General features: G+C 48.3%; 4 protein-coding genes across 4 annotated transcripts; 3 read left to right on the top strand and 1 right to left on the bottom strand.

Moving 5' to 3' along the window:
- Positions 1 to 1,046: 1,046 nt before the first annotated feature.
- Positions 1,047 to 5,282, top strand: NEUTE1DRAFT_122088 (uncharacterized protein; the record flags this gene model as incomplete). The annotated part of the gene is made up of 3 exons (XM_009852506.1): positions 1,047 to 1,086; positions 1,281 to 1,444; positions 1,505 to 5,282. 3 exons carry the CDS (start codon positions 1,047 to 1,049, stop codon positions 5,147 to 5,149), a joined length of 3,849 nt encoding a protein of 1,282 aa, XP_009850808.1.
- Positions 5,283 to 5,292: 10 nt separating this feature from the next.
- On the top strand, positions 5,293 to 5,478 carry NEUTE1DRAFT_100610 (uncharacterized protein; the record flags this gene model as incomplete). The annotated part of the gene is made up of 1 exon (XM_009852505.1): positions 5,293 to 5,478. The coding sequence occupies one exon, from the start codon at positions 5,293 to 5,295 to the stop codon at positions 5,476 to 5,478; it is 186 nt and encodes a 61-aa protein (XP_009850807.1).
- Positions 5,479 to 7,751: 2,273 nt separating this feature from the next.
- NEUTE1DRAFT_129588 (uncharacterized protein) lies at positions 7,752 to 10,218 on the top strand (the record flags this gene model as incomplete). The annotated part of the gene is made up of 4 exons (XM_009852504.1): positions 7,752 to 7,868; positions 7,989 to 8,999; positions 9,063 to 9,895; positions 9,960 to 10,218. 4 exons carry the CDS (start codon positions 7,752 to 7,754, stop codon positions 10,063 to 10,065), a joined length of 2,067 nt encoding a protein of 688 aa, XP_009850806.1.
- Positions 10,219 to 12,995: 2,777 nt separating this feature from the next.
- On the bottom strand, positions 12,996 to 16,278 carry NEUTE1DRAFT_62836 (uncharacterized protein; the record flags this gene model as incomplete). Its single annotated transcript, XM_009852503.1, has 6 exons — positions 12,996 to 13,806; positions 13,866 to 15,357; positions 15,425 to 15,674; positions 15,729 to 15,784; positions 15,851 to 15,878; positions 15,971 to 16,278. The coding sequence occupies 6 exons, from the start codon at positions 16,024 to 16,026 to the stop codon at positions 13,214 to 13,216; spliced, it is 2,475 nt and encodes an 824-aa protein (XP_009850805.1).
- Positions 16,279 to 27,677: the final 11,399 nt, after the last annotated feature.

Raw genomic sequence — 27,677 nt, 5'->3', positions numbered from 1 at the left:
GTTTGGTGGGTTGCTGGTTGTCGAAATGTTGTGTTCCAGATTGTCTTTTGGTCGCGGTTCTGGACGGAATGATAGGTATTGATGTTTACTTGAGAATACCGTCTCTGGACTAGCGTCTTGGACTGGGCGGAGTAAATGGACGGGAAACGCAGGATGGAATGTGTCGCAATCTCTCGGCCAACCAGGTCCCGTGGAAACAGGAATCGCGCCCTTCTAGGACGCTCGAGCCACCCTCCGCCCTCTGCTTCGGTTGTCGGGAACTGCAGTGGGGAGTGACTTTTTTGAACTTCCAGGTCGAGTGCTGCCCGTCTTCGCCCTTGCTTGGAGTGTCGCGAGCTGTGTCGGAGGGCGGGTACTCGGCGCTGTAAATAGTGGTTATAGAGGCTCCGTGTCTCCCGTCCCTCCCTCGATTGCAGAAGTGTTGAAGGCGGGGGAATGGAGAGGGAGTAGAGCGAGGTATATGATGGACCCTTTCAAACCTACCTACCCGGAGGTACCTTACCACTCGCGGTACCCGCCTGCCCGCCTTTGCCCGCCTCGAGTCATGCCCTGGTCTCGGGCTGTTGCCGGCCGCTGGACCCGGCAGTAACCTGCATCATAGGCCGAGACGAGAAAAAAAAAGTTGATGTTTGATCCGACGCCCCCAGACTGTGGTGAAAGGCCGAAGGTGAAGGGAAAGAGTCATTTACAGGACCTGCATACCCTACATACCTTACTCTGAATATATTTCTGGACGTGAGACCTCTCTACGGCTTGCACGTCTTGAACTTTTCCCCAAAACCTCCCAATTGGACTCTCTGATCTGTTTTTTCTGTCGCCTTGCCCGGTTCAAGGGACCTGTAGAATTCCACTTTTAAACCACTCTTTTTTTGTGTGCCTCGAATCCCAAGACCAGGACCAGGCCTAGGACCAGGACCGTATCTCGACCGAGCCTCTGTCCCCATTCCCCTCCTTTCAACCTCACTTCATATACCTGAGCCTGTCGTCTTTTTGTCTTTGTCCACCACACCTTGCTGCGCTAGTCCACAAGGTATCGACTCACAATCATGGCGGACGCATCCCAAGCAACCACTCCCGCTGCCGAGGGTAAGAAGCCAACACCAACACCAAGTCCCAAGCACCGCGTCGTACATATTAAACTCGATACGAGACGAGCCCCGGACCTGTCATACCTACCTACCCACCCACCCACCTACCTACTTGCCTACCCGCTGCACACATGCCATCTGCCAGACCTGCCGCCGTCCATCGTCGCTAACACAAGCCTCTTCTCCCACCAGGCAACCCCGTCCCCGAGGTTCCCGAGACCCAGACGCCTCCGGCCGATGTCAATGGCACAACAGAACAGGAACAGACGGAGGAGGGCGCCGAGCAGGCCCTCGAGGACCAGCCCTTCGTCGTGACCATCGTTCTCCCCAACACCACCGAGACCCTTGATATTCCTGTATGTGTCCCATGACCGCATATCACCACCAATAACCAGTGTTCTAAGACGGCGCAACAGGTGTCCCCTATGGAGCAGATCCATGAGATCCGCCAGTCGATAATTGAGCACCCCATCGCCATCGAGTTCTCGTGCTTCCACCTCGAGTTCAACGGCAAGAAGATCAACGACTTCATCCAGGTTTCCGACGTCGAGGGTCTCGAGCACGGCGCCCAACTACACCTTGTCGAGGACCCCTACACTGAAAAGGAGGCCCGCATTCACCTCATCCGCATTCGCGAACTGATTGGTGCTTCCGGAGACCGCACCGATACAGTCCACGGCGTTCTTGCCGGCGTTTCCGTTCACGACGATATTGTGGTTGAGAACCCCGATGCCCCCGAGGCCGAGATCAAGGAGTACGACTTCCAGGCCCCTGCTGACCTGGCTATTCTGCTCCCCAAGGAGACCGGCCCCGCCCCCAAGAGCATCAAGTCCATCTCCCTATCCCCCTGGAACCCCCCTCCTGCATACTGGAGGCAAAAGGGCCACCTTCTCTACCTTGTCATCCAGACCAACGAGGGTGAGCAGCACCACGTTACCGCCCATGTTGGTGGCTTCTTCGTCAACAGGTGCAGCAATGCCAAGTTCGACCCTCTCCCCAAGCCGGCCCCCAAGGATTGCGCCTCTCACTCTCTCTTTACCCTTCTCAAGAAGCTTTCTCCTTCTTTCGAGGAGTCGTTCAAGAAGTTCCAGGAGTTTTCTAGCCAAAAGGATCCCTTGGCTACGTTCCAAGTCGGCAACACTATCCCATCTGCGCCGTGGTTGATTCCTTCCATCAACTCCTCCCTTATTGCCCACGAGGCCGACAACACCCGCTCGCAGGAGACCTACCTGCTCGGCGGCGCTGAGAACGTCGACTCCTTGAGAGATTGGAATGAGGAGTTCCAGTCTGCCAAGGAGCTTCCCAAGGAGACCATCCAGGATCGCGTCTTCAGGGAGCGTCTGCTTGCTAAGCTCTTTGCTGACTACACTGATGCCGCTGCCCGCGGTGCCGTCCTTGTCGCTCGTGGCGAGGTTGCCCCTCTCAACCCTACTGAGGACAAGGATGCGCAGATCTTCGTCTACAACAACATCTTCTTCTCTTTCGGCGCTGACGGTGTTGGCACTTTCACCAGCGAGGGTGGCGATGAGGCGGCCCGTGTTGCCACTGGCAAGGATGTTCTCGGTGTCAAGCTCGTGAACCAGCTTGACATTGACGGTCTCTACACTCCCGGCACCGTCGTTATCGATTATCTCGGTAAGCGCATTGTCGGCCAGAGCATTGTTCCCGGCATTTTCAAGCAGCCCGAGGCTGGTGAGAACCAAATCCACTACGGTGCTGTCGACGGTAAGGACATTGTTGCCGCTGATGAGCGCTTCGCTCCTTCTTTCGAGAAGCTCGCCACTGCCCTGCGCGTCAAGAAGCACGCCGTTTGGGACAAGGAGAACAAGCGCCACGATCTTGAGGCCAGTGTTGAGATGAAGGGTCTTCTCGGAACTGATGGACGCAAGTACGTTTTGGACCTGTATCGCATCACTCCCTTGGACATTGCCTGGATGGAGGAGAGCGGACCTGAGGGATCTGAATACCCTCACCGCATGACTGTGCTCCGCCCTGAGCTTGTCGAGGCTTTGGCCAAGCAAAAGACCAGGGAGTACGTCCAGGCCGAGCTCCTGAAGCGCGGCATCATCAAGAAGCCTGAGGAGAAGAAGGAGGGCGAGGAGGCCACCGAGGAGGCCAAGACCGAGGAGACCAAGACCGAGGAGGCTGAGAAGTCTGAGGAGCCCAAGGCTGAGGAGACTGAGAAGACCGAGGAAGCTTCTGAGTCCACCGAGGTCGCCGAGAAGAAGGATGAGGAAGCCGCCAAGGAGGATGAGCGCATCGACATCAGCAACTTTAAGTTTGCCTTGAACCCCGATGTTTTCAGCGGCCAGGTTCCTCAGACTGAGGAGGAGAAGGCCGAGATGGCCCAGGATGAGCAGGACGTCCGTGACGCCTGCACCTACCTCCGTGACTCGGTCATCCCTGCCCTTCTGAACGATCTCAAGGAGTCCGACATCAGCTTCCCCATGGATGGCCGTTCGCTCACCCGCCTTCTGCACCGCCGCGGTATCAACATGCGTTACCTCGGTAAACTTGCTACCCTCAGCGAGGGTACCCGCGTTGAGTGCTTCCGTCAGCTCTGCGTTCGTGAGATGATTGCCAGAGCTTTCAAGCACGTCGCTGCCAAGTACTTGAGATATTTGCCTCTGCCTTTGACTTCAGCCTGCTTGGCCCACCTTCTCAACTGCTTCTTGGGCTTCGGTCTTAACTCGTCGCCTGTCGCCGAAGTCGATGAGGAGCTCCGCAAGGTGTTCAGCGATGCCGACTACAGCTTCGAGAAGGTCACTCCTGAAAGTTTGAGGGAAGCCATGCAGCAGGAGATCCTCCACCGCTTCAGATTTACTCTGGAGGATGGCTGGTACAACCAGCTCCAGCACGTCCAGATGCTCCGCGAGGTTTCCCAAAAGCTCGGTGTCCAGATTCAGAACAAGAAGTACGCTTTCGTCGCCACCGAGGGTGAGGCTGAGCCTGTTGCTGAGAAGCCTGTTGCCCCTGCTCCTGCCCCCGTTGAGGATGGCAACAAAAAGAAGAAGAAGAAGAAGGCTGCTCGTGAGACGTCCCCTGTGGCCGCCGCTCCTGTTGCGACCGTGCCCCACACCTTCAGCCCTGACGACTTTGTCAATGTTGTTCCTATTGTCAAGGACTCTACCCCCCGTAGCGCCCTTGCCGAGGAGGCTCTCGAGGCCGGCCGTCTCTCTATCTACCAGAACCAGAAGAAGCTCGGCGAGGACCTTCTCCTCGAGTCCCTCTCTCTGCATGAGCAGATCTATGGTCTCGTCCACCCCGAGGTTGCCCAGATGTACCATACCCTGTCACAGCTCTACTACCAGCTGGGCCAGAAGGATGCCGCTGTTGAGCTGTCCCGCAAGGCCGCCATCGTTGCCGAGCGTACCGTCGGCCTTGACTCCTCCGAGACCGTGTTGAACTACCTCAACCTCTCTCTTTTCCTCCACCAGCGTGGTGACAGTAAGGAGGCTCTCCTCTACGCCAGACATGCTCTTGATCTCTGGAAGGTCATCTATGGACCTGACCATCCCGATACGATCACCACCATGAACAACTACGCCGTCATGTTGCAGAGCATCAAGGCCTACCACGAGTCCCGCCGCTGGTTCGAGGAGTCCCTCCGTGTGTGCAACAAGGTCTTTGGCGAGCAGACCGTGCACTCCGCCACCCTCTTGTTCCAGCTTGCTCAGGCCCTTGCCCTCGACCAGGATGCTAAGAAGGCCGTCGACCGCATGCGCGAGAGTTACAACATCTTCAAGACCCTCCTGGGCCCTGAGGACAAGAACACCAAGGAGGCCGAGCACTGGCTTACTCAGCTCACTCACAATGCCGTGTCGGTCGCCAAGGCCACCAAGGAGCTCCAGGCTCGCCGCGCGAAGGGTAGTCTCGGCTTTAGCCCTCGCAACGCCACCGCTGGCGCGGCTGGTATCGGAAGTGTTGTGCCCAGCGCTGTCGGCGTTGACAACCGCAATATCGATGAGCTGGTCAAGTTTGTTGAGAACAGCGAGAAGAAGAAGGGCGGTAAGAAGTCCAAGGGACCCAGCAACCCTAAGAAGCGTGGCGGCAAGGCCTAAACGTGTTGACCCTGTCATGTCTCTGTGATCGATGGTACCATGACTGCCACGTCATTGCTCTTTGACTGAACTGTTACTTGATGTATATGATCATCCATTGTTATCCATCATCATCATCATCGAAGAAAAGTTAGGCACCGGATATGGCTGGCGTTCCTGGGCTTGTGGGGAACTTTTTTGGAATTCTCTTGGCTGGTTGGCGTCTTTTAAAAAGCACTCTGTATATACTTGTATTAACATATGATAAGGGCGGCCACGTGGAAAAGACTCAACAAGTCATGGAGATATCCTTGTATATGGAGAGCAATGTTTCAGAAACGGGAAAATAAAAGGGAAAGGCAGTACGTTAGAAGCATTTATAAAGCGGTCAAGAAGAGGAGGCAAGCATACAGACACACCCCACTTTTTTTTCTTTTTTTCTTAGAGTTTCCTATGTTTTTTTTTTTCATGATGGGATGAGCGAGCATCTAATTTTGAGTGCGTTCACGGAACCTCTGTATATAGAACGGCTCCGTTGGCTTGAACAAAATGCACCCACCTTTCAACTTCTCCCTCATGGCTCGGGGTTGTGTTAGTTGGGAAGGGCTGGTTGATGAACTTGCTTGTTCGCAGGATACATCAAACCGTGCACCAAGTGACTAAAGAGGGTCGAACAGCTGGTGGCAGCATGCGCTGGAGATCAAGGGCCAACATGCTGATCCAAGACGATACGTGAGAAGTGAAAGAAGAAAAAGGAGCATGGGAAGTTTGTTTACTTGCACAGTGTGTATGAATGATACGTCCGCTTCCCCCCTTTTTTGTCGTTCTCGGCACTACTATACTACTTTCGGGTGCTGTGCCGAATTGCCATTCCAGCGGTATAACGAAGACGAGCTCGAAAGCAACTGCCATATAAATTTGCCATCTCTTTCTTCAGAGCACAAGGCGACGAAGGCGATGATTGTGCGAAATGTGTAATTCGGGTTATGGAAATCTCCAAATTGTCACCAGAAGCCCCAACCTTAAACTTCCCATCCTAGCAAGCCCCGCCAACCCCCTAACAGCAGGGGGCACGCCCAAATCTGATCGAGGCTGGAGCTGCTCAGGTACCCGCCCCTGCCCCCCCAGACTGCCCAGCCATTTGCCATCCATTCCCGTCTGCCAAATTGACTTGCTAGTTGCCCATTGGAGTGCTGCGGAAGGAGACAGGACTGGACGGACGAAAGAGTCACGGTGTGGAAAAGACAGCTCTCAAACGGTGCTTCTTCGATGTCAAGTGTACTTACCCCCCTCTTCAACCCCCACCCCGGCCAAGAGAGAAGACAATCCATCATCGCTTCATTCGTCACCCCCCCTGATTGATGTAAACAAACCTTCGACAAGCGACCGAAGGATGCGTGGTGATTGCTTTGTTTGCGGTGTCTGGAAATGGCACGGGGCTTTGCTTGCATATTTCACCGGATATTGACAATACATTGATGTCAATGTTGGAGCAACATTTTGGTTTGCTTTAACTTTGTTGTTGCAACATAAGTCACCATTGGGGGGGGTGCATCCGAAAATCGAAGGAGGTCCGTTGTTGGCCACACTGCACCGAACGGCGTAAGGTTGCGTTGCGTTACTTCAGTTACTTACCTTGAAAGGAGTGATGACGAACAGAGTGGACGGAAGCTTGGACACGTGAATGCTCCACCTCTGCCCCGCTAAAATCCCAGTAATCTGACGCAGTCATTGGCCAGTGACCGGCCTGTGCCTGCTTCAATCCGCATTCTGCGCATGCCTCCCAATTGCGCACGCGAAAAACCTGGGATTTGGAGAAAGCGTCGCCGGGTCAATTAAACAAATCATTCTCACCTTTTTGCTGTGGTGTCGTAAAATACACTACAAAAAACCTCCTGCCTACTACAGTAGCTACCTACCTACTACCCAGAAACCCAGGGCCGCATTCGACCACTGCAACCTCTCTGCTCTCGAGTTGTACAGTGTCCAATCTTGAATACTTTGAGCCCGAGAAAAACTGATTTTCTTTCTTCTTACCCCCTCCACGACCGAGCTCACGCATCCAGCCAAAAGTTGAAGCTTCAAAGAAGGAAAGAAAGAAAGTGTTCCAAAATCGCCGCGCTGCTATCCATCAGTCTCACAGCGCCCTTTGACCACCCCGAGGCCCCCTTCCATTGTCTTCAACCAACTTGTTGACGTTGTCTGACTGCCCCGGCCTGCAGACATTGGTAATTGGAAGGTCCAAGGCTTGGCGGCCCCTTGCAGCATCTGCCATCAACGCAGGGGACTGGGGAACCGGTTCTAATCGATGGAACTTTGAAGTTCAATAAATTTGTCGCAATTGATCTTCGTCCACACTTCACGACCTTCATCGCCCGCAACAGCACGCACACGAATCCGGCACCTGCGCCGCCCTCCGATCTGGCAATATTGATTACGTCTGCCAACGTCGCCCTCCGCTACACCACCCGAACATTGGTCTCGGTAGATGCCTACCCACTTCCACCACCCGGGCCCCTGACACCTCTCTGTTTACTTACGACCTCCTCAACCCCTCCGATCCCCGAGCTCCATCAGACCTCTACCTCAAGCGCATGTGCTAGCGCTTTCGCCCACGCACACAATGCCGCCTTCACCACCGAAGCATACGGCGAGCTTCAACACTGCCGACCAGCAAAATCTCAGCGATCCAGTTACTGGAGACTCGTCGCCCTCACGGCCCTCGAAGCGTCGCAAGAAGGTAAGGCGCACCCTGCTCTCGCACATCCCTCTCCTTTGCCACGCTTTGTTACTTTCTTTGACTACCCCATAGGCTGCCTGATTCCCACTAACCACGCTCTTTTTTTTTTCTTCGCTGCAGGACGACGATGCGCCGACCGATCTCGCCGACGAGGCCGACTCGTCATTAGTTGCCGACCAGTCAGCTCTAGACATGAACGACGATGACCAGGTGGTGGCACGCGTGATACAGTATCTTGAGATGCCCAAGAATGTTCAGGCTAGCAAGGACCACTCCAACAGCATCCACGAGTCGAGCCAGGGCGTTCAGGCCTTTGCTAAAATCGCGGCCTTTGACTGGACCTACTACATCATGAGCCTCAATGTTAATATCGGTCGCTCCTCCGAACCTATACAAGCTACCGCCGGCCAGAGCCAGGAGGAAGACTCCAGCAAAGTGGTACACATCGACCTTGGCCCCAACAAGCAGGTTTCTCGCCAGCATGCTCTTATCTACTTCAAGTCTACAGAGGAGCAGTGGTGGTTGCGCGTCAAGGGCCGCAATGCGCTGAAGGTTGATGGTGTCCCGTGGAAAGTGGGTGATGAGGGGCCTCTGAGAAGTGGCGAGGTCATCGAGATTGGCGGTATGGAGATGATGTTTGTTCTGCCTGCCGATATTAGTGCTCTTCAAATCAAAAGGGACTATCTCGAGCGAGCCGGCATCGTTCCCCCAGACTCGCAGGTTTCTCCTCGCCAAGCTCGCCATCCCCTTCCCTCAGCAGGAGAATCGCATGCTTTTCAGGCCGTGTCTCCGACTAGCAAGGCCGCCCCCCGAAACCAAGGACCGCAGAAGGCATTGGCTCCAGCTCCTCCAGACTACAGGAGAGGCGTCACTCCTCCCCTTAACCTTCCCCGACCGCCGATGCACAGGACGGTTCACGAAGGTCTGGCAGGTCCGCTTGTCATGACCAACAACGAGGTAGATCTTAGTCTCGACGAAAACCAACACATCAAGCCACAGTTCAGCTATGCACAAATGATCACGCAGGCGATCATGAACACGGAAGACCAGAAGCTCAATCTCTCCGGCATCTATCAGTTCATCATGAACCGCTACTCATACTATAGGCATCAACCCGCTGGTGGCTGGCAGGTATGTTTCTCCAGCGGTTGCTGTACCCTCGCGCTTGGATAGCTGACAGACATGTTATTCCAGAACTCGATTCGACACAATCTTTCGTTGAACAAGTCATTCGAGAAGGTCGCAAGATCGACAGACGAGCCTGGCAAAGGCATGAAGTGGCAGATTGTTGCCGACGCCCGTGAAGACATGATACGCAATGCGTACCGAGGTGGTCGTGGTGGACATAGAGGCAACTCTAACCCAGCTTCTCCTAGCGGGCTGAATTACATCACGCAGGGTCCGAAGGACATGGCCGCCAAGGAGCCTGCGTCGTCTCGTAAGCGGAAGATTTCGCCTTCTGACTCGCCACAGCCACAACCGCACCCAACACTGCGCGACTCGCAATCAACGCCTGTGCGCGCCGCCCAGCGCAAACCTCTCCCTGACAAAGCAGAGGATGGTACCGAGGCTAGCCCGCTGTCGACGATCCGGAAGCCTGCGACAATGAGTACATTGGGGATAGTGGAGGATACGCCTGCATCGCCGACGTTGGGACCGTCGTACCTGCAGGAAGACGGTGCGTCTCTCGTTACGCCGGCTCCAAACCGAGTTAATCCCCGGCTTGTACCCCCCAGCACGGCCCAACGGCCTAGTCAACACATGCCGACTAGCTCACCCGCCCCGTTCTGGAGATATGCCGATATTTCAAGTACGCCGCTAAAGCCTGCTCAGTACGACGCCAGCCCCTCCAAGACACATGGGAATCTGCCATCGCAGAGCAGCAGCCCCCCACCACCGGCGCGGAGTAAGTCGCCTGCCGGGAGTGCAAGTCCGACGAGAACAACCAGCCGGGGCGCCACGGTCGGCGTAGAAGAACCCCCGAGCCCTGCCGAGGAGGAGGAGGACCGGGCTTTTGATCTTACAAAGTAAGTGCAACTCTCGACTCTAGTGATTCGTCTGGCCAAATATACTAAATCTTTACGTTCTTAGGGGATTTCAAAGCATCGGTAGTTATCATGCTCCTGTCAGTCGTGGCAAGGAGGTTCAGCCGGCTGGAAATGGCGATGTGCCCTCTATGGCGCCACTGAGCTCTTAAAAGGGTATGGAGCCGAGACTGCAGCTACAATACCTATGTCGCGATATATACAAGAACGCGGCTAGGGCCATTTACGCATTATTTTAGTGGGCTTCTATTCACACATTTTGCATCATCATCCTTCTCTTCAGTTCTTCCTTGTCGTTTGCGGTATGAATTTATCATCATTAATCCAAGTTTAAGTTTTTTTTTTTTTTTTTTTTTCCTTTTCCCCCGGGGTATTCGTTACGTGGTATTAATTCCTTAGTTCGTGTCTTGTGTGATACCACAAGGGATGGTTGGACTCGATAATCTCAATTTTAAGGAAAGCTTAATAGCTTCCTGCTTTCAGGGCAAATGATTCTCTTTTTTGTCATTCTTGTTCTGCTTCTTACGTCTAAGTTGTATTATTTCACTGGTTCTGAATGCGGGCAATGGTTTGAGTGCAGCAGGAACAAAACAAAAATGGGAGTAAAGGAAGACTGGATGGCCGAAAGCTGGGAAACATCGAGTCACAATGTTGCATTTCTCATCTTTTCCACCAAATTGGGTCGGGTCAGGTCACGTCAGTTCAAGATCGTTCTGCACAGGGGTCATTATCTTTTTCGGCATCGCTGCTAGCTACTCCACGGTGTTTCTGTCGGTGGTCTAGTTGATTTTCATATCGATATCCCAAGGTTGCGTTCTATTTTGTTCTTCGTTTGGGTCCAGGGTCTTTGTATTTCTTGCGTCCCGGTTGTTCTTTTCCAATATCGTGAATGCGGGTGCATATCAGGGAGGCCAGGCAGATGTGTTTGGGCAGATCAGAAACCAAGAGGATGGATGTATAGACACACATATGGGTAGCACGGGGCGCTTGGTTGAGAAATTCAAGGATGCTATGATGGAAGAAAGTGGCCCTGGGAATGTCGGCACTTATAGTGACTCACATTGCACACAACGAAGGTTCTAAATCAGCGAAGGATTTCCATCAAAACCTCGCAGAGCCGTAGCACTAACTAGCCAGTAGCTGGTCGATATCAATCAGACGACTATCTAATAGAATATACTCCGCATGTATAAGTCTTTACCCTCTTGTTTGTTTCCAGTTATGCCTAACATAACTGAAGTCGTCGATCAATGGGGTTTTAAAGAAACATTGGACCAGCAGTTAGGTCAAACAATCATGGACACGGTCAATCGTTCCATGATACGGATGTCGACTGCTCTTAAATGCTTCGGATTGAGTACCTTGTATGCTCTCAACCATCCCAGAATAAAAAGCCTTCACTACATAGTCGTAGATGTCAAGTATATACATATTTACGCGCCGTGGCTTTAGACTTGCCTTGAGCGAACGAATGCCGTCCCTGACGAAACGGGAGAAGGTCCAACCAGCATATTGGAAAAATACAAGACAGTCTCACTGAGAAGTACATTGCCAGGTTGACATTGTGGGTAGGTATGCTTCGTTTTCATGTTTGGTTCTCAAGGATCGGCCCCGGCCTCAGGGACTTTTGAGTTTGAGTACAGGGCTGGGACGGTAAGGCACTTGATGATGATTGGGAAAATCGTTTATAGGGCGTAAATTCGAAATTCTCGACTATAGCTCTCTTTGGGGTCGTTTAATGTCGACTACAATAATAACATGTGTGTTGTTGTTGTTGCTTGAAGTTATTGTTATGACAATATCTCAACAGCTTGTAGAAAACCCGGCAGTTTCTTCCCCTTCTGGCTGCAGTGTACCAAATCGTGTGGAATTTCTTAATCATTTAGTATTTTGTGACTGAATATCCTGGGTACAACTTCTCACCCGCTCCTTCCCTAATCCATAAACATGCACATCTGCCACCAGGACATGTAACCTCCCGTCTAACGTTGGCCGAGACTTTGAGTCACCCTTCTCGAAAAAGGTCAACGGCTTTCTCTTTTTTTTTTTTTTTTTTTTTTTTTTTTTTTTTTTTTTTTTTCCCCTGCCGTTGATGCCGCGCTTAATTGGCTTTATATGCAACCTAAAAAAGCACTGCACATATCATCCTTCCACTCGCGGTTCGAGTGTCCCGCGCCCTACCATCCCTCAGCCTATTCAGTTCTGCCAGACCTGCATTAGGGAATGGGGACGGGATTCAGTAGAGTTTTCCGTCAGCCGCTAAGGCCGAAGTATCCCGCATGGACAAGGAACATTGGTTGTCAATTTCGAATGGTTTACTATCCGCAGAAGGGACGACCCTGCTTTTGATTATCACTCCTTCCGGCTCTGGAAGACTTGTTCCTTCCTTGCTCCTTGGCTTTTCGAATTTATGCTTCGATTCTTCAAACTGCGTCTATCCGGCTAGGCTCGTTATGCTGCCCGGCCTTACGCGTCTCGTTCATCAGTCCGTCAGACAGATGCAACTACGGCGGAAGAGATTTATGGATAGATCACAGGTAACGTACATGCTCATTAGTCGACATTATCTACAATCAATTATGGAAGGAAGACTGCCCGGCCTTGCTGTTGCCAAAAGTAGATTCTCCCTCGTCGAGCATCGCGGGCCGGGAGAAAACTGCACATGTACCTTTCACAATGTGGGATACAACTCCAGCACTGATCACTTAAAGTGGTCAAGGTAAATCAAAGCCATGAACTCCTCACCCATTCTCAACGAATCTACCTCAATGGGCAGCCCATCACGAGGTCTCATCCATTCTCAGGACAAACTTTACCTTGACCACAGACTAGGCTTGGGAAGACGGTTGAGAGTGAATTTGAGAAACTTGGTGCAACCTGAGAAGGGAGTAAAAAAAGAGCCGCACGTTGACATCAGTTTAGGGTCACTGTTCCTATGTTCATAACTGAATTTGGAGGCAGCTGCATGGATGGAACCAAGTCATACACAAAGACAGCGAGGTTGACGGAAACATAAGTTATGGCCTGCATTATTTTCTCTCGGTCACAAAATCCGAATGCCAAACAATCGCTGAGGGTACCGCTGTTACGTGGAATGTATAAGTCACATCGTTCGTGCCCCATTGCTCTAAATCGACCCTGGATGGGCCAGGCAAAAGAGACTATGCAAAGACATTGTCAATCAACTTTGAAGGAATACCTCGTCAACTCCTATCCTTTGAGCGCATATTAACATACAAGTGGAGCCCCAAGGCTAGCTGAAGACTGCTCTAATACTGTGAGTCTTGAATCCCTCCTCCTCTAGTTGTAAAGATCATCATCGTTGCCAGCATCACCAAACGAGTTACCAGCACCGCCGTTGCCGCTGCTCTCAACACCACCCTCAGGGAATTTGAAGAAGGCACCCGGGCCAGCGTTCTTCATCTGCTGGGAGAAAGCCTCATAGCGACGGATTTCGACGTCACTGACGGAGCGACGAGCCATCGACATGGCCTCCTCGAAGTGGCGCTTGGTGAGCTCAGGAACGGGGTCCTCAACCTCATCCTCCATCTCGACATCCTCGCCAGCGGCCTCGCGCTCCTTAGTGCGCTGAATATCGGCGGTGATAGACTCCTTGATGGCGATCTTGACAGCACGCTGGGTGATGAAGCCAAGATCGGCACCAGAGAAGCCGTGGGTCTTGGAAGCGATGTAGTTCAGGTCAACATCGGCAGCGACAGGGGTCTTGCGGAGCTGAGCCTTGAGAATACCGAGACGACCCGCCTCATCAGGAAGGGGAACGTAGATGAGGGAGTCGAGACGGCCGGGACGGCAGAGTGCGGGGTCGAGCTGCTCGGGACGGTTAGTAGCACCAATAACGAAAACATTCTTCTTGGAGGTCATGCCGTCCATTTCTATAGCTCAGGTTAGTATGCACAGCAGAATGGCACAAATCAAGGAAGAATCAACTTACCGGTAAGAAGCTGGTTAACAACACGGTCAGAAGCGCCACCAGCATCACCAACAGAGCCACCACGGGCCTTGGCAATAGAATCCAACTCGTCGAGGAAGACGACACAAGGAGCAGCAGCGCGAGCCTTGTCGAAGATATCACGGATGTTGCTCTCAGACTCACCGAACCACATAGAAAGCAGTTCAGGACCCTTGACGGAAATGAAGTTGGCTGCGCACTCGTTGGCAACAGCCTTGGCCAACATTGTCTTACCGGTACCAGGAGGACCGTAGAAAAGAACACCGCGAGATGGCGAAAGGCCAAACTTGAGGAACTTTTCGGGATGGTCGACGGGGTACTGGACACTCTCCCTGAGCTCCTGCTTGACAGTCTCGAGACCACCGATATCCTCCCAACGGACGTTGGGAACCTCGACAACGGCAACCTCGCGAAGAGCCGAGGGGTTGGAGACACCGAGAGCAAAGCGGAAGTTCTCTTGGGTAACACCAAGAGAGTCAAGGACCTCGGCGTCGATAGTGTCTTCGTCCAGATCGATGAGATCCATCTTCTCACGAATCTGCTGCATGGCAGCCTCGGAGCAGAGGGCAGCAATATCAGAACCAACGTAACCGTGGGTCTCAGCAGCAATCTGCTCAAGATCGACGTCATCGGCAAGCTTCATGTTCTTGGTGTGGATCTGGAGAATCTCAAGACGGCCGGTAGGGTCGGGGATGCCGATATCGACCTCACGATCGAAACGGCCGAAACGACGGAGAGCGGGATCGATCGAGTTGGGACGGTTGGTGGCAGCCATAACAACAACGTTGGAACGGGCCTTCATACCATCCATGAGAGTAAGAAGCTGGGAGACAACGCGGCGCTCAACCTCGCCGTTGGTCTTCTCACGCTTGGGGGCGATCGAGTCAATCTCATCAATGAAGATGATAGCGGGCGAGTTCTTCTCAGCCTCCTCGAAAGCCTTGCGCAGATTCGACTCGGATTCACCGGCCATCTTGGACATGATCTCAGGGCCGTTGATCAAGAAGAAAAAGGCACCAGTCTCGTTGGCAACAGCGCGAGCCATCAAAGTCTTACCGGTACCAGGAGGGCCATAAAGCAGGACACCACGGGGTGGCTTGATACCAATGGACTTGAAAAGCTGAGGATGCCTGAGGGGCAGCTCAACCATTTCGCGGATCTGAGCCATCTGCTTACGGCAGCCACCAATATCATCGTAACCAACCTCGTTGAGGTTGTTCTCCTCCTCGTCACGCTGGATGGGCTCGCCCTCGCAGTGGATGACGGTATCCTGAGCGACAATACCATACTCTGGTGGGTCCACCTCGACGACCTTGAACTCGACTTGCCTCATACCACCGCGGACAATAAAGAGATCGCCTTGCCTGACAGGGCGGTAGGCCTCGCGGAAGTAGGGAGCAAGGAAGACGTCGAAGAGGGATCCGGTGATGCCCTCAACGGTATCGGCGATCGGAAGGACGGCTATACGCTTGGCCTACAAGGAGATGCATGTGTCAGCAAGGTGCCCATTCCATGACTAGGTGACCGGGTTATAGACTAACATATTTGATATCGGGACAAGGGTGAATGGTGATGATGTCGCCGTGCTTGACACGGAGGTTGTGGCGAACGACACGGTTGAGGCGTGCGCTGCCATCATCAAGATCGTCATCGGCAAGGACAATCAAGACGGTGTCCTTTCTCTTCTTTCCACGGACGAGAACGGTATCACCACGGAAGAGCTGGAGCTGCTCCATGGTGTTGTTGGAGAGGGCGATAATCGAGTTATCATCGTTGACGGCGTCAGTAACCCTGCATATGTGTCAGCTCAGGTTGCAGTGCCCCGCATCTTCAACGTCAACCTACATCAACTGGTTGGGCTTCTTCTTCTTCTTGAGAATAGCAGTGGCGGTATCATCTTCCTGTTCCATCGGTCAGCACGAGTGGTTCTCGAGATGTCTTTGGCGGGCAAGCGAGGTTGAACATACGGCCTTGTGCTCGGCACCAGAAGCGTCCCTGTTTGGCTTCAAGTCAGCTTGGCGTCATTCGCGATGAGGGGGCGCGACAGCTTCGAGAGCTCCCGCGATCAGGGTCGCTGCTTCACGTACATCAAGTTGACCTTCTTCTTCTGCTCGACGTGGTCGGGATTGGGTTCGGGAGCCATCTTGACGTTTGTGTTGAGAATCAGTAGAATAAATGTGGTATTTGGGTATCGCGGACGGTGATGCTAATCCACGGAGAGGATGTAGCGGGAAGAAGTGGTTTTGGAGAAAGAAAAAAACCAGAATTCGTAGCCTCAAGACCCGCTGATAAAGGGATCCTTTGGAGGTTGAACGGCAAGGTGAAGGTGAATGGTGTTGGGATGGAAACAAAAAAAAAGGACCAGTCGGAGGGACGAAGTGCCTTTGCGTTTTGGTGTTGGAGTTGGTTTCGTTTACGTTCAGGTTGTCACGGCCATGGAAAGGACGGTTCGAGCCAAAGCAAGCAAGCACCGCTGCACCGGCGAGTGGCACCGACCGCTTGCTCCCTCCAAGGCCAGCCAACCAGGGGCAAGCAGCTGGTGGCCAGCAGCTGGGAGCGGCAACAGCAACAGCATCTGATTCAACTGTCAGTGTCACTGACTGACAAACCGCCCCGCCAGGCGACCATTTGGATGACGAAGTATGAGCGGAGCCTTTTCTGGGGCGACAAAGGTCCGTGCTTTTCGCCCATAGGTACCTCTACACTTCCATTCTGCCACTCTGTCTGCTTGCCCTGGCTGTTCCGGGCTCCAGGCACGCCTTCTGCCATCGCTCCGAGGATCTTCAGGTCGCCCGACACACCTGGTAAAGCAACGGTGCGGCCGGAACCTTCGAATGCGTTCTACAAACCTGCTGACAGATCAAAGCTTCATCTTGTTTGACTTGGGGTTCGTTCCATTTCTTCAGTTCGAGATTTACAGTGAAGCGAGGTTCGGATGCTGCAGCACCGCTCGAGCACCGATGTCTAGATGGCCAGGCTGTCAGGTCTCTCAAGGAAGACATGCTGGGACTTCCTATTTGCCCCTCCCCCGCAGTACGGACAACAAGGCGGTCAGTGGTTGTCGCATGCACCACCGGATGGCCTGTACAGATGCCACAGGCCAACGATGCTGCTAGGTAGGTATCACAGAGAACGAAATGGGACAGGACAACACGCGGAAAGTTGGCAGGCTGCAACTGTCGTCTTATCGAGATTCGAGAGAGTCCGTTTGTCCGAACGTCGCAGGAACCCGCATGCCACTTTGGGTGGAGCAAGCGAGTGACATTTGAGCTTTGCGGCCAAAGGAGAGCAAACGACGACCCTCGACCCGACCGAGAACCGGGTCATCAGGGGTTGTAGGACACGTCCCCGCCCGTGCTTGTACGAGGCGCGCGCCGGCCGTCCGGCTCCGCCCTGGCAAGCCGATACCCAGTACGTCCCGGAGTCTCTCCCCGGGCTGCTCGGCGCCCGGCTGGAAGAAGGCCGGGCTAGAAGCCAGGGAGCTCGGTACCCTTGTAACGTACTACATACATTAGTGTAGTACCATGGGTGTTAGCTACCCCGCTGTAGTGTACATGGTGACCCCGAAAGACGCTGCGGCGCGCCGCCCACCTGGCCATTCAGGGTCCAAAGGGGCCTCGAGGTCCCGTAGTCCGATGCCTCCACGATCCGGATCCGATATACCATAACTACCTACTATACAACATGCATTGAGCCGAAATGGGGTTGGAGCTCGGAGGATTTGGCCCTTCCTTTCAGGCAACAGAATAATAATCAAACCAGCCTGGACTTCAACGACATTCACCCTCGTGGAGTCAGTGTGTGCAAGGCTTGGCAGTTTTCCGGGCACAGCTCGTTAGACATGAGGACTACATATATTCAGTCAACTACACCCGGCCCTCTGCCTTCCAGCCCAACGTGCCCCTACCCACCCCAGTCACGAGGTACCCGGGAGCCTGATTGAGTTTTGATACTCTTGCTAAACATAGGACTTCGTCAAACTCAGGACAAGACCACCCTTGTGTACCTCTGTCAACGGATTTGAGCTCAGAATATCACCGAGGCAGCGTCGATATGGAAGACGTGACAACATTCAACACCAACTGCCTTCAGCTAAATAACGAAGGCTTTAGAGATGCATCTACTGCAAAGTTACGTAAGGAAGCGCAATGCTCTCTGGATGTGTTGATGGATATATATGTGAAGCCCATTTCCTCGGCATCATGTCCCGGACGAACAGCCAAACATGTTGAGTTCACGGATAATAGGGGCGTAGAATCAACCGAACGTTCGAAGTTTCTATTGTCTACAGAACCTTGGCTCCGTACATCGGCTCGCCTTGCCCCATCCCTCCTGCCTCGAGCCTCGTTCACCTCGTCACTGCATCATTTTTCAATTTTAGTAGGTTATGGTACATTTGAATTCCCATCCCCTTATCTCCGCCCCTTCGAAACCAAGTAAGGTACCAATTCTCTCCCGCTTTCAAGCAGACATGAAGCCAAATTCTGCTGCCTGTTACTGTTTTGTAGCCATTCGATGGACTTCAATGGTCCCATAAGCGCCGTTCCTGTCTGATATCACAGTTTTAAGAAGGCAGAGGGGCTGAATGATTTCTACTGACTGAACGGATGTAACTACGTCCGGTCTGTGGCGTATGGGGATCTGATACCAATCTGGCTCGCTTGGATGGGGCACTAGGGAGACGAGGACTGAATCGTACGAGTGGCAAGAACTCCAGGGGTAGAGTAGAAGCCAGGCACAGTAGAGATAGGGTAAAGCGCAGTATGAGTAATGTGAAAGGGTGTAGTGGTGACGTGGTGATGAACAGTTATTCGAGCTCGCTGTTGAAGTTTAAAATGTTTGTTTATTAGATTTACTCAAGTACAGGAGACAGGGAAAGGCATGGTACGTATGATGCATGAGCGGATGCCTGTGACACGGCTCTGTTTTCTCCAAATGCTCTGCCTAATATATCCAGAGACGACCTTAGTCTGCTCTTCATGTGCATGTCAGTAAGAACAGTTCTAGGTAGGTTGTCAGACATTCAGCTGAGTTAACGCCACACAAGTGTCCTGCCTCTCTCTCTCTCTGATTGTTATGTAGACGTCTTAATGTTTTCAACGGGTAAGGAAAGGACAGGGACACTACCGATTTTACCTTGCTGCCTTGAGCCATCAAGAGTAGCTTTCAAATAGGAAGTATCAACTGCTGGTGGTCTCGTTCTACCTTGAATTTCTTTGGGAGAAGAGAGGGACGCTTTTTTTAAGGACCGCGTCCGGCACCACTTCAACGTTTCTCGTCATTTCCCGTTGCCACACCATCTGTCCCCTAGACGCGCGCTTAAATCCAAGAGGTATATGTAAAAGAGCACGTTTTCGTGAAGATGAGTTGGTGTATTGATGTGCTTTGCCCTATCACATCATCAAGTAAGTAGTATGTGGGCGTTTTTAGTATGTAGGATGTTCACCCAGTTCGGCAACGGCAGCCCTACGGCGTCTATTCTGGTCGGACTGAAATTATCTTGCTCCCTTTATGGATATCAGACGCGCGTATGTGTATCCAGGAGCCTAGCAGGTTGTGGGAAACGGTGAAAGGGTTGTATATAGATGGGGAAAACGTGAGTGGTTGCACGGTGGGTGAGTGGAGAGGAAAAAAGTCCGAGGTGCTCGCACTTCAACACAAGTGGGACTGGGACAGGACCAGTCTTTCTACTCCCGCGTGGTGCCGCAAACATACTATACAGTAAATACAAAGCTACGCTATCAATTCTGCCAATTGGCCAAAGAGCCCGCCATTCCATCAGCAGAATAGTATCGCTCCTGACCAGGTTTGGCGGTGTGGGGCAGGGCGAGACGAATGTCGTGTGAAAGCTGAACCTGCTCAGAATGAAGAGCTTGGGGGAAATGATGGTCGCGGTACGTAACTGTACCAGTATTGTTCGTGTTGTCATAGGGGGTGTAGTTCACATTCATGTTGCCATACAGAAAGGCTGTTCCCATCTGATTTTGCTTTGCTGGAGCTTGCTAGTGGTTCGAAGCTGCCGCCCCGCATAGCGATGATGGACCGTCAAAGGAGGCACAAGGCAATCGCTTTCAGCCTCAAAACACTTCACGAGGCATCTACACACCGTCAAAACAGAGTTATGCCCCCAAATCAGACTTGAATTATGCGTAAAGCTGAGGCCGTGTCGCGCCTAGCGAGTCGTTCAATTTCTTTCTTGATGAAATTCGACAAATATCTTGCTTCGAGGCAGGCCTTGTATGTTTCAAGGTACAATTAGAGAATTAGATGGCCGCTTGTGTCTCATCTTCGAGAATATTTTCCAGATCGTTCAGCGTTACCCAACTTTTGTAGGAAATGGTGCTTGATGGCATGGCCTTTGAGTCAGACTGTCAGTAACTAGACAATGTGGTGTCTCTAGACCAAACTGAGAGATATCTTCACTTCATATTCCATATAGAGGGACCTTAAACTGCTGCGGTTGCTGAACAGAGACAATGAAGACACTGGTGGACGAGGATGGAACTCGTAGACGGAGTGGTTCGGAAGACGGAACACGGAATACGGAGGGGCGGTGTGGCTAACAGTGCCGATTCACCGGAGGGGGGCTTTGACGTGACACTGCTGCCGTCACTGTGACCACTCAGCCGGGTTCAGACGCAGAATCAATGCAAAATTTAGAAGAAAGAAGGCGAGTTATAATATTGCTGCCCAGTGGGACGGCTTGCTTCTAAAAAACTCACGTATGTAACTGTGATAAGCGTACTTTAATCAGGTGTAAAGCCATATAACCCAGTGCGTGCACCACGTTGGACAAAGGGCGCGTTATGTACCGTAGAATCCCGGGGGATAGCTTTTCAACTTCCAGGGAGATCAGGCATAATCAGACATACATATGCCCGATTCGGTACATTTCATGCCTTCAAAAAAGAGTGGGGGAGACGTGTCGCCATCCCAAAGCACTGTAAATTCGATTCCTCTGGAGCTCTGCCTTTTCCCACCTATTTCTTCAATTAAGCTGGAGGGTAGAGATATTTAGAATCACCGTTTTACATAGAATTTCTGGTGGGCATCAATGTTGCAGTATGCTTGCAGGCCCTGCCTGATTTCCCTGGAAGTTGAAAAGCTATCCCCCGGAATTCTACGGTAGCCTGCCGCGTAGTTTAAGCAGAACCGTGCATTCAAGGTTGCATGGTCTCATCTGTCGACAAGTTGAAGTACGACGGTGCTGGAAGTCGGGCGGGACAGATACTGGACCAATGTCCATGAGACAGATTGGATAACAGCCGGGTCATCACAACTCTGTCATGCCTGGTGGTATAATTTCTCTCAGGTCGGTTTGCGAGGATCTGTTAACCGTAAAATCTTTCAAGGTGAACATGGAACTGTCATCCTGGTTGCTCTGTTTATAGTCGTTAGTAGCTTGATACTTGACGTTCACGGCAGCTTGTGTTGAAGGTTGGTAGATGTTGACTGGCGCTTAGGGTACTTATGGCCTGTGTACGTGGTTAATGCATGGGAAGAATAGTGACAAAGCTAAGAATCTCACCTTTCAAAAGATCATGCGCAGATTCAATAAGGAAGAGGTGGGGGGTCAACCAATAGTGTGATGTACCAATATGGGAGAGATGCTATCGTGGATGGGCGGACCGGGAAACAGGAAAGACTCTTACGCTAAAGATGGTAGAACCACCTTGCTTCGCTAATATTTCGGTGTTATGAACCCTGCTAACGAAACATATAAATAACCTACTTTCAGTTATCACCTTGAATTTGAAGACCGCTGGTGTCCACGTTTTAGGAACTGAAAGTGGCACTGGGAAGTTGTGTTGAGGGAGGTGAGTGAGTTGCTGTTTCCCCACATAGCCCTAGAGATGGAGACAGCTCTTGTGTGGTGCGCTTAGCTGTTATCGATGAGTGTTAGTAAAGCCTAGAGACAAATAGTATAGGCGTTAACTCTGTTGTGGGAGATCGCAGCGTAAGCGCTTAACACCCATATTTGGCCCGAGCCCCCGGCAGTCATTCCCACACTCAAACACCTGTGCAGTCTTGGCAAGCGGTCGTGCGTGCACACACACACACACCGCATTTGACAAATCTGGCCATTTGACATCGCTTTATACGATTCAATTCGATCGTTTAATATTGAAATCTACCTAAAACTAGTATAAAAAATCGATATTTCAATGCTCTAAATTATATAGTTGTCTATTTTAATATTTATATTATCTTTTGAATTATTATTGATATAGTGCGCTACCCTAATACCCGTTAAAAAGTATTAATAATAATAATACTAGTAAATAATGAGCATCCTAATAACGTTACTAAAACTACTAATATAAATATATAGAATACATAGAAATATAAATGTACTCTAGCGGATACTAGTAAGGTATTTATACTATTACGAACCCCCCAGAATACTAAAAAACTTCCTATATAGGCGCTTAAAGTATAATATATACTATATTACTCCCTATACTTTATTAACTATAACTAATATTGTAAAGGAAGTTATAAACCTCCTTGTATTAAAACCTAATTTATACCTTAATGAAATCTATACTTTTCTAGCCGACGAATATAACGTATACGTTTCGACCAAGACTGTACAGCGGTACCTTCGATAGAAAAAGTAGAAAAAAAAGCGATTCTATATAAAGGTATTATAATAATCCCCTATATTAGTAGCTAAATGGATATTAAAAATCTTTTTATTTACTATAGAAATATTCGTATTCTATAACGAATCTAGTACAAATCGAAGGGATAGTGCTCGTCGTACTAATTAGGCACCCCGCGGTACTATTACAACAGTATTAAGTAAATTTATCCGTAGTATATAGTATTACCTCCTTCCAGCTATTATAGTAAATAAACTATTTAATATACTAGTATTTAAAAGTATAACAGACTCAACCGGGGTTTAGGACTAGATAGTAAAATACTTACTCCCTAAAATAAATTTTTTTCCTAACTATAATAGTATTTTAATAATAAATAACGCTAATTAACACCCCCGTAACGGATTCTAGTACGCGTATAATTAGAAGGGGGTTCTATTATAGTATTTACCGCCGTACTCTCCCGAATTTAATCCTATTAAAATATACTTTAGTAATTTCAAATAGTAATTTAAGAGGATATACTATAATAAAGGTAGTAATAAAATATTAAACAACGACTTTACTACGTTTTATAAACGATTAGCGTAGGACGTAGGGTGTAAAGTATAATAAATCTATAACTATTTTAAGAATGTAAAGCTAGTAATGAATTGAATTAATAATATAAATAAAGATTATAGGGAGCTGTATATTAACAAATTAGTCAAATATAGAGAGATAGGTACTATATTAGAGCGGCGGTAGAGAGTATAGAAGGGAGAAATAGATTTATATATATTAAATTAAATTATATACTAAAAATACTAGAAATACTAAAAGTACTAGAAGTACTAGAAGTACTAGAAGTACTAGAAGTACTAGAAGTACTAGAAGTACTAGAAGTACTAGAAGTATTAGAAATTGTAATTATTTATATAATAAGACTAAAATATTAAAAACCCCCCTCTTTCGCTATAAATCGATTCGTATTATCGTTATTACTTATTGGGACTACTAGAGGTAGTACTACCCGCTATAGAAGCGAGAGCTCTAGCAACGCTATACTCGAATACAATATTAAATTAAAAATCTAGAATATATACTAATTAATTAAATTATAGTAATAGAGGTTAGAGGGTATACATACTATAATTTAACTACATTACTAGTACCGTATATTTAGTCTTAAAGAAGTTTTTAATACTATCTCTAAATGCTATATAAAGGTCGCGGGTAAATCCCAGCCTCGTAAACTACTCTACTAGCTATTCTCTAAGTACAAATATATTGGGAGGCGCCTCTTTATTCTAGAATTTATTCCTTAAAGTAATTAGAGCTCTATATACTAGCCCCGCTTCGGTCGACTTCCTAATATAGTAATATTAATAAAAAGATTTAAAGAATTTAGTAATAAATTGTTATGGGGCTGGCGCCTAGGGGTATGTGTTTGCCTGGCGTATAAGCTAGGCGTGCCCTCTAGTTGGGTATATGGACTAGTCGGCTGCCGTCAGCCGTCTTAGCGCTAAATGTACTACGTGCTATTAGGTATATCCCTCAGGAGCCGCACGGACTACATTTCTAGCCTTAATATTTCTAATACCTTTAATACCCACCGCATTTCGTATATTTAGCTAGAAGCTCTGTACCAATAGGGCACAAACTTCCCTCTTCCTCTTTATAGGTTATTTTAAACTCTTTTTAAAGCTTACCTACATATATACTTCGTAGATCCCTTATATTATAACCGACCCTCTTCTCAACCCTCCTACTCCCTTAAATAGTTTCCAATACATTCGCCACTATTCTAATTACCGAACTTCCAACTACCGAAAAATACTCCAACCGTTAACCAACCTTCCTTTTTTTTCTTTTTATTTTATTATACTACGCTATAGCTTCGATTCTTTGGGCTTAGAATGTATCCGAGCGCTAATAGTAGTTTACTATAACTATTCAAACTCTTATTAGCAAAATCAACCGTCTCCAAACTATAGTCGGGAATTCTAACTCCGGCGCCGGTTAACTTAAGCTAATCCTTCCCTATCTTGATAAATTTACGGGCGATAAGAAGGATTTTAATATATAGATTTATATAACTAAAGCAGAATTATATATTAATAATTAGGCAATTAGTAATTTAAAAGCCTAATTCTACTACCTCTACTCCAACCTTTTACCAGCTATCCATCGGACCCTATTCGCCTTCGCCTAATCTTCTCTAACTAACCGAACTCCGGAAAAACTATTTGAGAAACTTCGGTTTAACTATAGCGAAGTTAACTAAAATAAGAAAGCGGGCCTCGAACTCTTTTCCTTACAATAGAAATCTAGGGAATCTATTTCCTACTTTCTTATTTATTTTAAGGAAGTCTTTTATAGAACCAAAATTAACATATAGCCAAACCAAGCTATTATTAACTCATTAATATCTTCCTTAAATAACGAATAGTTCGAGCGCTTCTATAAACGACCGGAAATTCCAAACAGCTACCCGGAGCTCTATAACTTCCTTCGACGTTTAAATAGTAATAATTTTCTTAAGGGGAGTAGTACGGGGCACTCTAGGAGCTCGAATTCTAATACTACTATTTATATTGATAAAGGAGAACTAATAAATATTACCGCTACCCGGGCTCGGCCTACCCCAGTAGGGGGTTTTAATAACTATAATAATAATCCAACGGAAATACAATAAAAGAGGTAAAAGAAGAAGGGTACTTATATAATTTACAATTCACCCTCCTATTAGGCCAAGGATTATAAAAAAGTTAAGGTCCAATATATTTAGGTTACTCCAAAGTCGGAAGGGGGCCTGGAAGAAAATAATGAAATTAATAATAATAATAAGTATTAAAGTATAAATATTAGCCTAGTAAAACCCGAAGGGTAGATTCTAGGGCTCTATTAATACTAGCGAAGCTCTAAAAATACCCGGGAAAGCTGCGCGTACCCTACTAGCGCATAAGGTAGTAGCGAATCTTATTAAAAATATATATACTAAATACTATTATTATTAGGAATAGGGAATAATAGGATAATAATCTTTACAGATAGATGGAATTGGGCGTTATAGGGTATTTCGAAACTCCCGGAGCTCAGGGTACCTAGCATAGTAGCCACCGTACAACCCGGGGGTAAACGGAGCTAGTACTAGCGTACGTATAAATAATAAGTATTAAAGTAATAAATAGAATTTTCCTAGGGAAATATACTTAAGTAATTCGGCTATTAATTATTTATTTAATTGTTTTCTATTATAAAAACCTAGGCAGTAAGGCGTTGGGAGTATTCGAGAATACTAGGGTTGCTAGAGCGATTCTTTCTTATATATAGTATTTTTGGCCATTTTTCGAAGGGAGAAGTAGGAAGTAATATTATGGGGCTGGCGCCTAGGGGTATGTGTTTGCCTGGCGTGTAAGCCAAGCGTGCCCTCTAGTTGGGTGTACGGGCTAGTTAGCTACCGTTAGCCGTCTTAGTGCTAAATGCACTGCTTACTATTAGGTACATCCCTCGGGAGCCGTACGGGCTATATTTCTGGCCTTAGCATTTCTGGCACCTTCGATGCCTACCGCATTTCGTGTATTTAGTTGGAAGCTCTATACCAGTAGGGTACAGACTTCCCTCTTCCTCTTTATCAGTTATTTCAAGCTCTTTTCAAGGCCTACCTGCGTGTATACCTTGTAGATCCCTTATATAAACTCTTTAGCCAATCGATTAGGCGGGGCGGAGGGTAATAATAATAAACGGAAACCGAAAGTTAAAAGTATAAACGGACGTAGTATAAATAATTCTCTAGCCTCTATTAGGGATTCTCTAATCTCCTTACCCTCGTCCTCCTTACCTGCTACTGATAGTAGTACGATTAATAACGGTACTGGTAGCTAAGCAAAAACTATAATCGCTATAGAAATAAGAGGAAAGTTAGCGCGCCTAGTAGTAAAAATCTTACAATCGGTCAAATACTTATAAAATACAATAGTAAAATACTCTAAGGGCGTATACAAATCGATAATTACCACTTTACCTAGTAGGGGGAGAGCGCCTACTATATTATTATAATTAGAGCTGCCCGTAATTACTAAGTTAGCTATAGAGCCGCCGGCGGTATAAGGAGGAGGTAGTTAAATTTAGGGAAATTGAAAGTAAGGAGAGAAGTACTAGTAGGGTAGCGGGTATAATAAGTATAGAGAATAAGGGTATAATTAATATAGACCTCTAAAATTATCCCTCCTTAGCGTAGCTTATAATAGATTATTTATAATTTTTATATTAGTACTATTATTACTACTATTAATATTATTAATAATATTAATATTAACTAGTAGATTATCGCCTCCTCCCTTACATCTACTACTATTACTAATACTAATAGAGGCGGCTACTATTTTATTCTCTAGCATTTCTCGCATTAAATTACTAGGCGGGTTAACTACTATAACCTTCCCCAATAAGATTACGCGTACCTACTTACTAATATCTTTAGTATTAAAATTATAATAGGTTATACTCCTATTAATAATATAGTACATTTAATACCCAATAGCTTTATTATAATTCTTATACTTATAGCTAAGACCGTACGCCTATACCTATACTAACTCCTAATATATAATACTATATAACTTCAACCCCGTACGCTCCTCTTATTACTAATCCTCCTTTAGATTCTTCTCAACTTCTACCAATATAGTATTTATTATAATACGCTTAAATTTCTCAGTGCCAACTAGAGTCTATAACCCTCGAATTAATAGTGTATCGGCCGCTTATAGGATTAGGGTAATAAAAGAATTAATTAAACTACAAGAAGGGGTAGAGGTAGAGGGTATACTACTATAGGAGGATAAGGTAACGGGGATTTTACTAGTGGGCGGCTTAGAAAATTTAAATAATATAGTAAAATAGTAGTATTAGCTAATATAGTAGAAGTACAACTTTATAATAGTCTTATACTCAATATTATTATACTTATTAAAAAAATCCTTCCTAGAGATAGTCTTATTATAAATAGTAACCCGGGCGCGACAGTTATTATAAATAGTAGCAATATAACTAACATTATATAAAACAATTAATTATTTTATCCTTACAGCCGTATTACTATCGATAATCTCTTATATATAACCTTATTACAACTATTTAATCTTACTAAGCAGGGTCGTCCCAAACCGCTAATTATAGAGTTCGCTATTATCTTATTCAACCT

Source organism: Neurospora tetrasperma (assembly GCF_000213175.1).
Source record: "Neurospora tetrasperma FGSC 2508 unplaced genomic scaffold NEUTE1scaffold_3, whole genome shotgun sequence".
Taxonomy (NCBI): Eukaryota; Fungi; Ascomycota; class Sordariomycetes; order Sordariales; family Sordariaceae; genus Neurospora; species Neurospora tetrasperma.
The sequence above is the reverse complement of the archived record's forward strand: the minus strand, read 5'-3'. Positions and strand labels throughout refer to the sequence as shown.